The sequence below is a fragment of the Biomphalaria glabrata genome, chromosome 18 (assembly GCF_947242115.1).
Source record: "Biomphalaria glabrata chromosome 18, xgBioGlab47.1, whole genome shotgun sequence".
Classification (NCBI taxonomy): domain Eukaryota; kingdom Metazoa; phylum Mollusca; class Gastropoda; family Planorbidae; genus Biomphalaria; species Biomphalaria glabrata.
This window is the reverse complement of record NC_074728.1, coordinates 16,066,522-16,084,468: the sequence shown is the minus strand read 5'-3', so window position 1 is coordinate 16,084,468 and position 17,947 is coordinate 16,066,522. Positions and strand designations below refer to the sequence as shown.

The 17,947-nt window shown below is 36.1% G+C and overlaps 1 protein-coding gene across 3 annotated transcripts in view; it reads left to right on the top strand.

Moving 5' to 3' along the window:
* Nucleotides 1–17,947, top strand: part of LOC106053304 (uncharacterized) — a 38,694-nt gene that overhangs the window by 17,236 nt on the left and 3,511 nt on the right. For 2 of the 3 annotated variants that reach the window (XM_056017001.1, XM_056017002.1), the window contains exons 13-20: nt 181–405; nt 1,447–1,506; nt 3,959–4,068; nt 4,418–4,481; nt 8,667–8,746; nt 9,595–9,664; nt 15,610–15,695; nt 16,940–17,021. In XM_056017001.1, coding sequence (XP_055872976.1) covers nt 181–405; nt 1,447–1,506; nt 3,959–4,068; nt 4,418–4,481; nt 8,667–8,746; nt 9,595–9,664; nt 15,610–15,695; nt 16,940–17,021 — 777 coding nt within the window. The remainder of the gene's footprint in view (nt 1–180; nt 406–1,446; nt 1,507–3,958; nt 4,069–4,417; nt 4,482–8,666; nt 8,747–9,594; nt 9,665–15,609; nt 15,696–16,939; nt 17,022–17,947) is intronic. The other variant, XM_056017003.1, reaches the window with a different exon arrangement.

Below are 17,947 nucleotides of genomic sequence, written 5' to 3'. Positions count from 1 at the left end.
TTAGCTTCTTAGTGATATAGCCTAGTATAGAATTGTTAGCTTCTTAGTGATATAGCCTAGTATAGAATTGTTAGCTTCTTAGTGATATAGCCTAGCTTAACTTGTGTTTTTGGTAGAGAAAAATAAAAAAAAGGAAAGAGAACTCGTGACGTGAGACACTAAAGACATTCTTTTGTTCAGATCCATGCGCTAATCCACAATGTAACGGCAAAGTCAATCCAACTGTACTTCTGATGCAAGCGTTCGCCCCTAGGATGGGAATGGGCATGACAGGAATGGGCGGCATGACAAGCGGCTTTCCAGGAATGGGCGGCATGACAAGCGGCTTTCCTGGAATGGGCGGCATGACCGGAACAAGTGGTTTTCCAACAACGAGTATGGGAAGTAATCCCATGTCCTCCATGTGTAAGTATTAAAAGCACATTTAGATTGCTTTACTTTAATATCGACTGAATGCCAATCTATTTCTGGTTTATTCTATGGCCTTGATACGGAACATTAATTAAACACGGGGGTTGCAATGTGTATCAGTCCAAGGCTGAATTATTTGACTAGCATTTCCCATTTCAGTATGCTCCCATATTTTAAAGTGTTGGTTTCAAGATTGTAGTGAATGTCTATATAATGAGACGGTCAATTAGTTGAATTATAAGACGAATTATGACGATTATATATGACGATTCATATTCACCTTTCTTAGTATTGTTACGATCTTCTCTACCCGGGCCTTCTGTAAACACTGCTAAACACGAAATGACACATCAAACACAAGAACTTGACAACAAGAGCTTCAATAAACAATGTGTCGGTTTAATTACAAATACATCAACAACAGCCAATAAACACAATTGGCTACACTAACTTCAAATGCTTTGCTACACAACAGAATTGCCTAACTAATCACTACAAGTCTATCTAGCTCGTACAGCTACATTCTCGAGAACTCCCAAGGTACCGTACAGTCCTTACTGCCTTGCTGCCCGGGACTCAACTGCCCTTTCTTTCACACTGTCTCTCGTCCGTGAAGGCTCTCGGTCACATGACTACAGCACGGGTCATACTTGCGTGTACTAGCAGTACTGTCCCTTGTTCAACAGCCCTTGCCCTGTGTGATTGACCTGAGTCGTGTGTGTCAGTAGGCCGCACACTCATTAATCCTTTCAGTCCGCCACTGGAGTTACTACAGTATAAAGAATTTTTTATTGCGGAGTAAAGGACGGAATGTTGTAGTATACATAAAATATATTCCAGATTCTGCAATATGTCTTCAGTTTTTGAACGTACCTATTGACAATGGAAAATGTGTCACCGTTCAACACAATTATCTACATCTAGTAAACAGACCAAAAAGGTCGAAACTTAATATTGTTTCTTGTTGTTTAAATGAAATAAATAGCAGTTACTTTTATGTATTTTGTAGTATAACAAAAGATATTTACTTAACAGACAACAACAATCCACTGCTGGCAATGCTTACTGGGATGACTAACGCCAAGCAACCTGCAGGTAAGAAGAACTAGCAAGCTCAAGGTGACAACACACACACGAGCAGCTTTAACACCAACTAGAAACAGACAAATGTTACTCTGTGTTGCTATCATTGGAACACTGTGTTTCAACTCTAGTGCTTACTTGTTCTCAACTTTCTCTTCTATGAAGTATGTAACACACAATCACAATAGAGAGAATCCTAAGATAAGTTTATTTGTTTAAACGGACATTCAGTTTAACTACAACTTTCCACTCTCAGCATTACTAGTCTACAACAATAGCAAGAAAGATGCTACCATAAACAACATTTACACAATGCACTTGTTCTCTCTCTCTTACACACACACACTTTAACACACACACACACATTATCACACAGACACACAAACTAGAGCTTTATGATTTGTGTGTGTTTTGGAAATATATCTGTCATGAAAAGGTTCTTCAATAGATTGTAGGCTTGTTCGAGAGCTATAGGATGCTCTTTTAATTAATTTATTTAGTCGATGTCTTTGTTATTTAGATCAATTAAGTATGAACTAATCCGACTGCAAGCAGTGGTCTCCGGTCCTTTTACACTGAGGACCCGGCTAGTCCCCTAAGAGTCTGAAGTTATCTCCTTTTTACAAAGTGTATATCAACTCACTCTGTCTGTCTGGCAAAAAGTTTGTACACCCAATCTCGGATCAAGCTGAAATTTTGAAACAAATATTTCTTTTAACTGACAACACAAGAATCAATTTAAAAAAATAACCAATTAGTTAATAAACTTTTGGTAATTACTTATTTTGTTTGGTATTTCGAATTCGAACAAGAGAAAGAAATTGTAATTGACTAAAGTGGTGGTATATAATGAATTAGTCTTCTTTATAGGTCGTCGTCTGAGTATTAGTGTACTCAAACCTGACAAATAGGACGAGATTATAGAAACAATAGATGACTATATAATCTTCTATTTTCATAAGCTCTCGACTAGCAGAGTGGTTACCTTGTTGGCTTGAGAAGCCTTGTATCATGACCTCGAATTCAGGTCGTTCCTTTTTTTTTATTTTTATAAAAGCTTTTTTATTGTTAGTCTAGATCTATTTCAAATTTAATCATGACTGATCCAACTAATTGATACAAAGCACCTTTTTAAAAAAGTATTTCTTAATATTTTCTTTCTTCAACAATACTTTAACATCAAAAGCCCTGGACTCATTGAAAAGCGCTGGTGAAAGCTGTGTGTGCATTATGGCTGCACAGACTGGACTAAATTTAGCATTGGCTTCCGATTTCTCGACTCGGTTGTTTTCGTGAGCTTCGGAACTCGGTCTGTTAAATGTGGACGAATCGTTTATTGTGTTAAAAACTACAAAATCTAAAGTAGTTCAAGACACAGTGGACTGTTAACAAAAATGCTCTAAATTTCGACGTTGTCAGAGTAGACAAAATGTTTTGCACTGTCATATAAAAAAAAAAACGTTTTACGTTTATCTGTGAACAGCCCTGCACGGAAAAGTTCATACAGTTTTAGTGTTGTGCATCTGACCCGTGCGTCTTATTACTTGTTAAATATATAAAGTGTTTTACCTATGCATACACAATGCTTACAATAAGATGAATATCTTTTCATGAATAGAACTACACATGGGTCATATCGTTGATACTATTGTATAGTTCATAAGGTTGTCATGGCCAGGGGATGTCAATGGGGATAAACTCCAATTGTCTACAAAACACTCCTAATGGCATGCGTCTCAAAAAGCCTCTGACAACTAAGTCCAGCACCTGGCCTACTCGTGTGACTTAGATACTAAGCCCGGCGAAACTGCTCTTACTAACAGGTGAAGGGGTGAAGGCGGATACCAGGCGCTACAAAACCAGGAGCTTCGTCAGCCTAGTAAGGCAATTCATCTAGGAGAGGGGTACTCTGACTTCAAACCCCGTTACCTTGCGGTAAGAAAGCTTCAGGAGACAACCTCAAAGAAATATCAGGAGTGAAGCCCCTTAGGCGTTGGAAGTATCAACTGTGAAATTCCCTCCGACAGCTTCTGCCACTGAGTTGGTGCCAAATGTATCGCGAAGCGTTCCTTTGGATCTCATCAGCAAGGTCGAGAGAGGGACCATGACGCATGGGCCACCCATGACTCCTTATCTAAGGCCCAGGAATGCGCCCCGGAGAGGAATTAAATCACTAGGGCGCATCCATTGTCTTCCAAGACATAAGGAGCCATATATATATAAATCATAAGCCTTCTTTTTACTTTAAGTTTTTAAAATTCAAAAGTAAAGATTTACACTCAGCCATTCGCGATAGAACACGAGAAACACAAGAACTTTGATCTAGTCATAATGAAAAGGTACTAGTCTTCTTGCAGATTGAAACTGATTAAAATATGTCTGAAGACCCTGTGTTTTATGTCACTCAGTGTCACTCCTATTCTTATTTATTAACCAGAAGCTACCTTCTGTTTTGTTTGTCTAGTTCCCACGACTCCAACGGCTGCACCAACCAAGACACAACAAAGCACTGGAGGTTTTCCTCCACAGTTTGCTCAGATGATGCAGATGTTTCAGAACCCACAAATGGCTCAGGTTAGGACGAAGCATAATTCAAATAAATCCACATTGAGTCTATCATTGAACGTGAATGGCTGTGTGCTCATGTTTACATGGTGTGTGCTCGTGTGTACTCTGTGCGTATTCTGCGTATACTCTTGTGTACCCTTTGTGTGTTATGTGTGTACTCTGCGTATACTTTCTGTGTTTAGTGTGTACTGTGTGTGTACTCTGTATGTGCTCATGTGTACTGTGTGTGTACTCTGTATGTGCTCATGTGTACTGTGTGTGTACTCTGTATGTGCTCATGTGTACTGTGTATGTGCTTGTATGTACTCATGTGTATTCTGTGTGTACTCTGTAATGTTTCTCATTGTCTCACCAGATGTTCAAACAGTTCATGAGTTCTCAAGGTGTTCCCAGCTCTGGACCATCACCCATGATGCCATGTAAGTCTAACTACTAAAAAAAAACTATACCAGGACCAGTTTTCAGCTTATTATCTAAATGGCAAATAATGTAAAGAAAGTTTTGTCCGAAATAAGCCTTAAGCAAATTAAAAATATATTTTTTAAAACCTTCCAATTTAAATCTGCAATAACCTGGCCCTGGTTTAACTCGTTGTCTAATTTGTGTAAAACGATAAAATGACTTGCCAATTTAGTTTATTAGCTTTAACTAACTAAACCTTTTGCAGTAAGGTAGATAGATCTAATGCTTGTTTGTAGCTATTTTATCATATTACTTTACAATAGACTTTTAATTGTATATTGATTATTTAAGAGTTCAAGGACTATAGATTGTGTTTGTTTCATTGAATTATAGAAACATGGTAATTGCAACATTCAAATAAATTCTATCCACATTTTTTATTAGATTTCTTGCTACATACTATAATTGGTCACACACATATTGAAAATAAAATAAAAAGCAAAAACCTTCTATAAAGAATTAAAGCAATCCTTACGATATTTTTGAAATGATAGATTAAACTAAAACTTTTCCAAGTTAAACTAAAGCTCTTTAAAGTTACACCAAAGCTGTTCAAAGTTAAACTAAAGCTATATTAAGTTTAATACTTAGTAGATCTAAATGTACACAAAATTCATACATTTTAATAACTAATTTTTATGACTTTGTGATGATTGATCTTATTGGACCTTGTATTACTATTTATATGTATGACATATTTTAAAAAGTAGTTTAGACTTAATTTTTCAAATACAGCTAGAGATTGTAACGGCTAATTTATTCTTTAACATCTGCCATCTCTTTGTTTCTAAATCAGTTTAAATAAGGTCAGCATGTCTTTGACTATCTGGAGTGGTTCCATCACGTGACAAGACAGTGCAACTGATGCCATTCAGTCAGACACATGCACAAACTGTTGCTCACCAAAATGTGATTTCTAAAACTGAATCCAAAAAGAGTGATAAATAAAAACATTGGACTGTGAAACCTTTGGACTAGAACTTGTACTTCCTATCTTTCATATGTTATAGCAGGGGTTCTCAACCTGTGGATCGCGACCCCTTTGGGGGTCGATTGACGATTGGCCATGGGTCGCCTAAGACATTGATAAATGAATTGTTTTTGTCCATTCTTCTATTGCTGTGTGTGTATGCGGAGGGTGGGGGGTCGCGGCAGATTGGGCGGTTGTAAAACGGGGTCGCCGAGCCTAAAAGGTTGAGAACCGCTGTGTTATAGCGTTGTGTTCATGTGTTAAAACGTTGACTATGATCAGATATTAGAGCGTTGTGTTCATGTGTTAAAACGTTGATTGTCCTCAGGTATTGAAGTGTTGTGTTGATGTGTTAAAACGTTGATTGTGTTCATTAGTTAAAAAGTTGATTGTGTTCAGGTATTGGAGCGTTTTGTCCATATGTTAGAGCGTTGATTGTGTTCATATTGTTAGGAATCCAGGCTCTCTGCAAACTGCGCCATACACCACCAACTTAAAGAACTTGACAACTCAGGGCTCCAAAGTAACTAACATTTTAATAGTTGAATAAATAACAGCCAATACTGTACAATTGGCAACACGTACACTGTACAAATATCTCTCCGATAACACCGTACCGCCGTATCAACTCTTGCACTGGCCTCTCCGTCTCGTTCCGGGCTTGCACTGGGCTCAACAGTTCAGGAATGACTTCACACACTAGGCTCGTTGTGTCGGACTCGATCGCAGACCAAGATCAACACGCCAGTCGTCTCAACTGTACTCAACACTGAACCGTCGTAATGCTCCGTACAGAACCACACCGTTGAACTGTGCTGTAGTCGACCGTGTTCTGAGCCCTGTCGTGAACCGTCTCTCGTGATCCGTCTTGTATTGAGCCCCTTTTCTCAACCGTCTTGACTGCGACACCTCCGCTCTTATATAAGGTCCCTAATGGCCTTCTAGAACCAGACAGAACATCTCTCGGCGTTTCTAGCTTCGTCACATGACTACATCCCTCGTGGCGCTCCTGAGCACTGTTCACGACGGCGATCCTTCCCGAACCGTCATATTGACACTCGTCTCGGCTGACCGTCGTAACTAGTCACGGTTGACCGCTCGTCTAGCACTGCCCTGGGGCGATTTGCGTCGGCTGAAAACACACATACCACTACCCCCATCTGTGCCACCACCAGGTTTATAACTATATGTTAGAGCGTTTGTTTACTTGTGTTATTGTGTTGTGTTCATGTGTTATTGTGTTGTGTTCATGTGTTAAAACGTTGATGTGTTCATGTATTTGAGCGTTGTGTTCATATGTTAGAACGTTGTATTAATATGTTAGAGCTTTAATTATGTTCATATGTAAGAGCGTTGTGTTCTTGTGTTAGAGTGTTGTGTTCATGTGTTGAAGCGTTGATTGTGTTCAAATGTTAGAGTGTTGAAAAGTAAGAGCTTTGATTGTGTTCATATTTTAGAGCGTTGTGTTTACATGCTAGAGCTTTGTGTTCATTGTTAGAGCGTCGATTATGTCTGTCATGTTTATTGTTTATCTTCGTGTGTTTTGCTTATTTATCTTTTTTTTGTTACATTAAATTTGTTGTTTGTTCTGACAAGAATGTTTCGTTACAAGCTCCTACAGAAGGAGCCACAAAGTCTCTGCTGCCTACTTGAATGCTGCACAGATGGTGGGACAGACGGTTTAAGGACAACAAAGAGAATACAAATTTACGTTAAAACTTTCTTTGTTAAGCTTTGAGAATCTACTGAACTTTGTTTTTTTAGAATGACAATAGAGATAATTGGAATCACTAAACACTTTAACGCTATGAAAGATGCGTGTTGACGTACAACTTAGGAATTGATTTCATCAAAATCTGAGCGCTAACAACAACAAAAAAAAGACAGTGTTTAGAAACAACTGATTTTGAAATATATCCTGGTTATTGTTTCTAATGTTGAGACCTCTAGAGTTTGCTGGTGTTAATTTAAAGTCTGCTTTTCAACGACCAATGATAATGACCCTTTCTGTATCTTAATGATCTTTCTGTGTCCTGCCTTTATGTCCTGTTTTGTGTGAACCTGAACTACTGATCGGAATTAGTTTAATACAACTGATTATACTACTAAATATTTCTAAAACATTTTGAAAACTTGTGAACGTGAAGAGTACAAACTCTTGATATTTATAAACTTATTTGTTTCTCTTCAAAGTGAACAGAGAATCACGAAACAATGTTTCTATTGTAACAAAAACAACAAAAAGATGTAAATTCCTAAAGCCAAGAAAAAAAACTTTTTTTTTTAAATTTTGTATTCTGTTTAAATTTCCAAAGACCAGTTATAATTAAAAAATAGAAAAATAATACTCTATATTGAATTTCAAGAAAACACTACCCCAAATCACATACATATTTTTTTGTTGTTGAAATTATCAAACACTCCAAGGACTTGAAATGAATGGAAAGTGAGGTCTCATGTGTTGGTTGAGTTTGATTTGTAATACAGAAATCAGCATAACAGTTGTATTTCAAGTTTGATTTCACCTAACCCAAAGGAAGAGGCCATGTTTTTGAAACGTTTGCTGAGTACAATTCGAGAGATTCAACAAGTACTGTGAAAAGAAACAGTGCTTCAAGTACCTCGAGGACATTCAGCACTGAAAGAAACATTTTATTTTTTAAATCAAGCTTAATTCTTTTTTTTTTTGCTTCTAAAAATAACCATAGTTATAACATGACAATAACATGATAATAATATAACATAATAGCACTAACATAAGTACACAGAGTATTAGTCTAATAACATTATTGTAAACTAAACCAGACCATCGAAATCTAAGTAAATGTTTTAGCCACTTCTTTTTGTCTTGATACTTTGAACTGTATATGCATTTCTATAACAAAGCTAAATGTAACTCATTGGCATTCATATGAAGGTTTTTATATTAAAGAAACAGTTTTGGTTCGTTTGCACTGGTAACAGAGTAGCAGTTGAAACACTTAGAATAACATTATAACTGTTTTGCCAAGGTTCAAAGTAAAAAATGTGGAGGTCATGGAACAATCTCATTCAATTTCCTAGTCATTTCAAACGTATGTTAAAGCAGCACCTTGAGATTGATAGATTAATAAATGTGTGTGTGTGTGGGTCTGATTTCCAAATGTGATACCAAGTGTTTTAACGTTGTTAGCATCCACAGCAATGCCAGTGGCTATGACGCCGGACATGGTCCAGTTGACAAAGTTGTTACAGGATCCAGAAACCGCTAAGGTTGGTGAATGTTTCTCTCTAGTATTTTTAAATTAGAGTTACAGACTTCCTAAGTACATAAATGTAATCTGAAACTCAAAAACATATTTTTTTACAAAGAAATATTAATGACTAACGTAGCTCTTTGACTTTACCCAATTCACGTTGGACAATTTTATTGATTAGACATATGAATAATCGAAACAGATGAAAGAACATGAATTTAAAGATATCAACATTCAAATAGTGGAAGGGGAATGACAGCGAAGTGAAATATTCACCTTTACCCATGACTCATACATACAGATCAAAAACATTTCATAAACATACAAATCATAAAGTTCTATTAACATACACACATGACCTAGTTTTGTTGTTACATTTGTTTAGAGAATGAGATCCATGCTTTCAATACATTAAGGATGCTGAGTGCTTGAAAGCAAAGAAAGTTATTCATTCTTGGAGAAAACAGTTTCTGTCATCTCTAAACTCCGCACACAAAACAAGGAGTGAGATAAAGGAAACTTGAAGAAGTCTTGGCTACGAAACTTGCAGATTTATGTCTGTTTGTTCTTCTGTTGCCTTTAATGTCCTTACCTTGCTCTTGTCCAAGAGTACATCGATCTAATGTGTTGTACTTTGAAGAGAATCATAGAATGACTCTCATAGAAGTTTCAGTAAAAAAAACATCGAAGTTTTAAGTTTTCTAGGAAGCACGATCACTGCAGCAATATTTTTCTAGATAAATCTCTAAACAATTCCATTCAGTCCATGGGGCTTTACATGTGTCAAGGTTTTTTTTACTGAATTCACTGAATTTTAAACCTTGTTGTCCTGTTCAAACAGATCTATTTATAATGTCTCTACAGTTGTTAAAACAGTTGCTAAGTGGACAGCTAGGGGAGACAACCACCACACCAACACCATCTACAACACTTTGTAAGTAATGGATTAGCGATTGACCACATCGTAGACATAGATCATCATATGCTAGATAAATATGTCATCACATATATATATATACTCACCACACGATACACCTTACATCAGAACTAAATCCACAGAGTCATTGTATTCTATACACACATATATCATTGCTTGTAGCCTAGTAACCTCACAATTTAAATTACGTAAAGGTCATTGATATTTGTAACACGTCATCAAGCACATATAACAACATTTTTTTTTGTTTTCTTTTTTTTTCTAAAATATTTTAGCTTCTGCAGTACCAAACGACTTTGTTCGGACTAGTGTCTAGATGACTTGCACCCAGTATGACTTATACGTTCCTTGCTCATAGTGACTAAATGCATCTAGGCGACTATTCCTAAAACTTGTTTAGATGTTAATTATTAGTGACTTAAAGTCAGTGATAGCTTAGCCATGAAAACCTAAGTAGCAGCTATTATAAAAGGATCTTGTCAACTGTGACTATGGAAACCTGCTACTAAGATTGTGACTACTGCTGTCAGAAATGACAATGTTGTAGACCATTAGGACTGAATGAGTAAAAATGGTTGTACACAATTTAAAATTCTTTCGAATTCTCATTTTTACGTTGGAGTTGTTTTGTTTTAAGTTTAGATTTCGTCTTTATTCCCTCTTGGTGTTTATTCCCTTTTGGTGTTTATTCCCTCTTGTTGTTTATTCCCTTTTGGTGTTTATTCCCTCTTGGTGTTTATTCCCTCTTGGTGTTTATTCCCGCTTGGTGTTTTTTCCTATTGAATAGTTTTTATTTTGTCTTCATTTAATACTTTTCTCTCTGTGTTTATCTTTACCTGTGTTTTATTTTTTTACCGACTCTAAAATATTTGTCTGTCATAATGTATACACAAACCTATGATATCCTAGTATACCGATAGAATGGCAATGATACTTTCTTAACTGACGTTTTTTTTTTTTTTTTTGGTATCGCTAGAAGTTTTTTTAACAATCAAATCAAATCGAACAATATAATGATTACATTTTGATTTTAAAAAAGTAATATTACAAAAAAAAATGTATTTAAAAGATAATGCAAATAAAACTATTTTTTTTAAATATTAATTAAATGCAAAAAGTAGTTATAATGTTGGGATAGAGAAAATTAATAATACAAAATATAAGATAACATAAGAGAAGATAGCTCTAAATATGTCAGGGAGAATGAGAACATGGTCATAGGTTGATATCTGAAATCTTAGCTAAAAACATGAAATAATATTTTACATCACAGTCAGATTTTCACTTAAATATAAAAGCTTAAATTTTAATATCGAGATATTCAACAGCTTCAACAGCTATGTTTTTTTTTAAAGTCAGTCTGTAGAAGTCAGTCAGTCAGTCGCTTTATTATGTGCTGTAAACAAATTATATGCTAGTATTAGTCAAGTAAAAAGGACATTATTACTAAATTTTAAGAAATTAATTAAATTAAGGGATGTTGTTTCATTTAAGAAAAACCTTTCTATCTTAGCTGCAAGATCGATTCAGTTTTTTTTTAAAGAAACTATTTGATGTCTCTTCAACAATGCATTTCCATAAGCTACACCCCCCCCCCCCCCTTTCCCTTTTTATGGCAGAACGGACCGATTTGTTTCAACTAAAGTTTTACCATCGTACAGTGGACGTTTTCTGCATGAACAGGACAGAGCCACTAGAAGACGTCTTGCTAACCACAAGAATGATCTTAGGAAAAACGTGATCTGCTGCAGCTTTTTTCAAGCTGCGCCCCGCCCCCCTCCCACAATAGTAAATTATTTTCCTCCATGAGTATAAGTAACCGTGTAGATGTAGAAAGCTCGACAACGGATGAGCGAGAACTGTGAGGTATCCTTAAAAAAAAAAGAAAAAATAGGACCTTAATATTAACACTGACCTTTGACCTTACAGACGACTGTACAGAGCTTTAAAAAACACGACCAGGCGTAACGATAGGCTACGTTATACATTGATACGCATTAATTTAAAGTGTTAAATATATTTCTGCAGCGACAATAAAAATGTTTGAAATCAATTCTTAATCCGTTGTCTGCAATATTTAACAATAAAAATAGTAAATTCCAATGAAAAACTTTGTATCAATTTTTACATGTTCGAATCGATCCAAAAAATCCATATTTTTGATGGTCTTAAGCGAACCCTGACAAATTGTCAATCGACTCCCAAAGGGGTCGCGATCCACAGGTTAAGAACCCCTGTTTTAAAATGTCTAACGTTTTTGCGACAATATTGTTTCAAAACTTTTTTGAAGAAGACTTTCAAAACATCTCCGCTTACTTGGTTCTTCTCAAATGATCAGAATGGCCTAAATTCTCTCAAGTGTTTAACATCGTTAAGTTAACGACCTTCGTGTGTTAGGTTATTAAGTTAGAGTCAAGACTTTTTACTTAACACGAACATTATCGTAACGTGTATTAAGTTATATGTACCTTCAACATCCCTCGCATAATAGTTTGGACCAATGCTGCCTCTTTCTATATTAGACTTAATATGAGCGCCTTTTTTTTTTTACCAGGATGAATAATGTACTCAGATTCCTAGAAAATATTTCATTATCGAAACATCCCACTTCGTTGTACTTAAACATTGACATGGGCTCTTCTTAGTACGGGAAGAAAAATGCGTTGAAGATTCCAGAAAAAGAATTTATGAAGATCAGAACACAGAAAACTCTTAACTGAGCTAACGGCGCTTCCATATACTAAATTGCTGGATGTAGAGGGAACCTGATGCCTCCAAAAAGAACGTTTTCGGTTATACAAAATACTTTAAAATTATCTACAAAATACTATTTCTGAAAAGAAAAAGACTTAACGTTTAGTGGGGTACCAACGGTAAAAGTTTGAGAAACACTGCTCATTTGCCTCGGGTGAAGTCAATTCTCCCACTTCAGATACGGCCAGTCCCACCCTTTCTTCATTTATATTTGACCTGCAATCTTCTTACCTAGAGAAATAGTACAAGCTAGACTGAGGCTCCACAACATTTTCTTGTCTAGATGGTGGTCAAAGTTTGAACAACACAACATAATGTAATGCCGTTTTCTTCTAAAAGTCTAACAAAGGAAACATGTTCATGTTCTATTTCTAATTTTAATAATCTTGCATTCCAAAATATGAAATAACTATGGAATAGATGTCATAAACAATTGAATTTTATAACAAAATTGACACATTTGTGTAACAATCAATGAAAGTAAACCATTACTTCACTGTACTGGTTCAACACATAGAACAAACAAAAATGTTTATTAAGAAAGTTTGGAGAAAGTTTATGTGAAAAAGGGAGGATGACACCCTGAGTTCACCGCATTGGCCGACACCCACCCTTGTGGCGCCACTGGTCCATGGACGTTGAGAGTTAATTTATTTGAGTTCTTGGACAGTCCATGGACAAATGTTAGCGAACAGAAGACGTTTAGATTTTATTACATACAGTTCATAATGAAAAACCTAATTTATTGATTACTTCTCAAAGGTTTTGGTAAAAACAAGTCTTTAAAAATACATAATAAGGAATATGACTTATATGAGATTCTAGTTGAACTCACGCATACAGCTATAGTGACCATTAATAGACTTTCTGTTGGATTTTTTTATAATTTCTAGGACGAATTCTGAATTGTATGGACTCAGTCAACAGAAAAAATGCTTTCTTGCATCAATATAATAAATATATATTTAAAATAGTTCGCGTATCGTGGTCCGATGACCCGATGACAACCACTTTTGAAGGCTTTACACTGGGGTTCTGTGCCTCCTCGTGTGGCTGGGGAGACCACATGTGAGCCCGAGTAATATAATAGCAGACTAAACCTAGTGTCATTGGCCTTGCGTTATAAAAACAGTTTACATGTATGTGCATACAATCCATTGAATCTTTAATATCAATAAAATATTATTTTTATATCTCAACTTTTGGACGCATAGACTGACAAACACAAAACCACAATAAGGGTTTCCCCATTAAGGCCACTAATCAGACAAATAGGGTCAACGCATTTTTAATACATTAGCAAAAATATCTAAAATTGGGTACTCAGAGAGGATAATACGTAGAGGATAATACGTAGAGGATAATACGTCGAGGATTATCCATTACTAGCAAGCTATTTTGTGTATACTGTGTACAGATGATTGAACCATAGAGGTTTTTTGTTGTGTGCACTATTGAGCTTAAAGAATCAAATGCATATTTGGTTAGTGATACTAACAGTGATAATGAAGTCTTATCTTCTTATCTTATATAATACAGACGTTACTTTAAAAAAGAAGATGATTACGTCATACGCGTCATGCATTTAGTCATGCATATTGTAATAACTTAAGTGAGGCAACTCAATGAGGCACATCGATGTTTATTGACAAGACATCATAGGTACACAAACATCTATCTTAGGCACAATCTCTCCATATTGGCTCTCTACTTGGGCGGAAATCGTTTGTCTCCTAATGTCAACATCCTTTTCTAGTCTGGTTACTAGAAGTGCACACCTCTGCACTAGCCTGGATGGCGGTGAGCATGGCGGAGTCATAACAATATTAACCAATGACTTAAATTCTGCCAAGTCACTGGTTTTCCTGGCTAGCTCAGGCAACCCATTCCATGCTCTAATAGCACTAGGGAAGAAGGAGTATTTGTACAAATTTGTCCAACGTGTGGGATGAGGAGTGTGCCTTTATCTTTGTGTCTTTCAGAGCATTTTATTAAATTGTGTTTTTGTATTTGAAGATTATGGTTCAGTGTTTCATGTATAATTGCTACTTTACTTTAGTGTCTTCTGTCCTGAAGGCTTTCTAAATTTAGTAATTTTACTAAACGTGTTACTCTAGTCAAATGTGAATATTCGTTTGTTATGAATCTCACTGCTCTATTTTGTGTCTGTTCCAGTTTCTTAATGTTTTCTTGGGTTGAGGGGTCCCAAACGGAGGATGCATATTCTATTATTGGCCTAACCAAGGTTAAATTACATTTTAGTTTTATGTTCTTATATGATTTATAGAAATTTCTTTTAATAAACCCTAATGCTTTGTTTGATTTTTTTATAGTTTCATCAATGTTTGGATTCCATATTAGTTTTTCATTTATTATAACACCTAGTTATTTTGCGTTTTTAGTCTGTGTTACTGGTTTGCCATGAATAAGATAAGTGGAATAATTTGTTTTAGTTTTTTTGTTACTCTTAACAACTGACATTTTTCTGGGTGGAAAGACATGCTCCTATTTGATTCCCATTTCTATAATTCATCTAATTCTCTTTGTAAAATATCTGTGTCTTGTGTTGTTTTTATTGTTCTATATATTATGCAATCGTCTGCAAATAATCTGACTTTTGTTCCTGAACTAACGTAATTTGGTAAATCATTTATGTAAATTAAAAATAGTAGTGGACCCAAGAGTTTGACTTGTTCCTTGAGGTACACCTGAAGTAGACAAACACAGAAACTTTATTAGACTTCATGGCACATATTACACGCTGGTCTCCTCTCGTGTAAAAACTAACTCACTTCCGGTCATTCGCGCATTTGTAAAAATAGATTATACACACATACAGACATTCATCCGTGACATCTCGCTCCTCTTAAAATTATAATCATGTAGAACAGAGTCAATTCTATTATCTAGTTGGTAACAGTGATCTTTCACTATGGCGTCCTGGACATTTCGTTGATTTATTCCACACTCGCTCACTATCTTCCTCTATTGATGTTCTGACGTCATTCTGTAGGTTTCAGATCGCTTATTTTTCTTCTTTTTTTTTACGCTCTTATGCAATTTGTCTTGGTCCAAGAAAGTCAATGGGATAAAAAAAAATGACATTGTTTGCAATAAAACAGAAATCAATCATGTCCTCATCAGTTTCAATGTGTATGACGTAACATCTGTTTGTCACTTTTGTTTAGGCCGAGAGCCTGAGACCACGACATCTCTCATGCCTCCAGAATTTGCTAAAATGGCGAAACTTTTTGAAAACAAGGAGATGGCAGAGGTAGTGTACACATTGTTTTCTTTACCAGATTTTAATTGTAAACAAACATGCGAGTACACTTTAATCGAAACAGAAAAAGTCAATATCAAAATACATTTTCCTTCAATTTTTATTTTGTACCTTAATGCCATAGTCTGTTGGATGGTTGGGGCACTACTCAAGATCTGTTGGCCACCTTACTCCGTTCCTCTTGTATTCTTATTGAATGATAAAATGTTATAATTCTACACTTGAATAGAGATATACTTGTACACAGACATGCAAGTTAACACATCAATATAAATGTCATTATCTTTTTTTGAAACTTGAGAAAAAGTTGTTTTTTTTAGATCTACGTGTGAAAATTAATAAAAGACTTTAAACGTTTACTCCTTTGCCATATTTTATTTTCAACCTCTTTGTCACCAAATAAAAAAAACAAGTTGAATCATTCGGACTCTGGGCCCAAACCATTGAGAGAAGTGTCCATCCGACCTTCCCCTCCCCAACACACACACACACCAACAATGGGAAAATATCCGCGAAACGACCTTCCTGTCTGCCTAATTTCCTTGAGAGTACGCCTGGCAAACCACTCGAACCAGTCCAGTGGTTACAGTGCGCTCAGTATTTTTTGTTTACGACCAGATCTGGCCTTTTCATTCCCCGGATGAACTGAGAATCCAAGGAATTGCTGGCTGCCAGAAATGGGGCTTTAAGGGAACTCAACGGGCCTGATTTATTTCCAACAACATTTTATGCTCTAGGGAATGTGTGTGTGTGTGTGTGTGTGTGTAGTTTCTGTAGGACCAGTTCGATTGTTTATAAATAAAGAGAGGGGGGCATGGGGGATATCGGCAGGGGGTGATGTTTATATGGAGGAGGGGGAGGGAGTTAACCCTAACCCTAACCTCTAGTATTTAATATCAATACTTGCATAATGCTACTAGCTTTAACACCTGCTACGCTCGTTGATTTGTTCCAGGAATTATCACAAAGTAATCTTCTTTGAAAACTTGTTTCAAACCAATTTCCATTAAGATAATTCATTTAAAACTGTTGTCAATGTCAAAGTCTCAATGTTAATGATGCCTTAATGATAAATACGCTTTTTCTAAAAGAAGTAATAATTGAACTTTACAATTTGAGTTTTATCCCAATCTCATTCAAAGTACTAATCTCCAATTTCGAAACTAAACTTTCCAATGAATGCAACACAAAACTATTTTATAAATACTCTATTTGTATGTTTCTTTTACAAACAGGTGATGAAAAAATTTTTCGGAGGGATGCAGCCATTAGAGACAACAACAACGACAACAACGACAACAACTAACATACCTCTGTGTAGGTGTTGAACTTGAAGAAAACATGTTTTTTTTTAAATATTATTTCATGTTATTGTCTCCACACGTTGACTTTTGGACGTTCAAATCAATTAAAAGTTTAAAACGAAACTGTCCAATGAAAGATCGAGTTCCTTTAGCCGTATCTGCTTATCGAGATTATATTTTCTTGAAAAAGAAAACATTTACTTCACAATATCTACTTAAAAAGCGGATGACCCTTTTTGTTTTAGAAGTACCAAAAGAAAAAAAAAAGGTTTTCCTCTTTAAAAATTTGAGGTCCATTGGACAGATGAATAAAACGTTATCAGTTTATATAGCTGTCTATTCATGAGGGTATCATATGGCCAACCAACGCAATGACCAACCGCCTAATGGGCACTCCTGATATAGGTGGACTTAGAGGCATCCTAAAAATCATAAAGATTTATTCTTCACCGTGATTGGAATACGTGTCCCTCGATATGGAAATCAAGCGCTTCAACCACTCACCCACACACCCACACACCCACTCACCCACACACCCACTCACCCACACACCCACTCACCCACACACCCACTCACCCACTCATCCACTCACCCACTCACCCACTCATCCACACACCCACTCATCCACTCACCCACACACCCACTCACCCACACACCCACTCATCCACTCACCCACACAACCACTCACCCACACACCCACTCACCCACACACCCACTCATCCACTCACCCACACACCCACTCACCCACACACCCACTATATCTCTATCCTGTACCCTAACTTTGTCCTCACAATTAGTTCACATTTAATTATATCAATATTATATCTAGTAGATAATTGATCCTCAAGTGCTCGTCTATCCTAGCTAGTTACGTAAGTTACTCAACAGAAACAAAAAAAAAAAAGAAAGCACAACCAAATTCATTTTTACTGCTTAGTA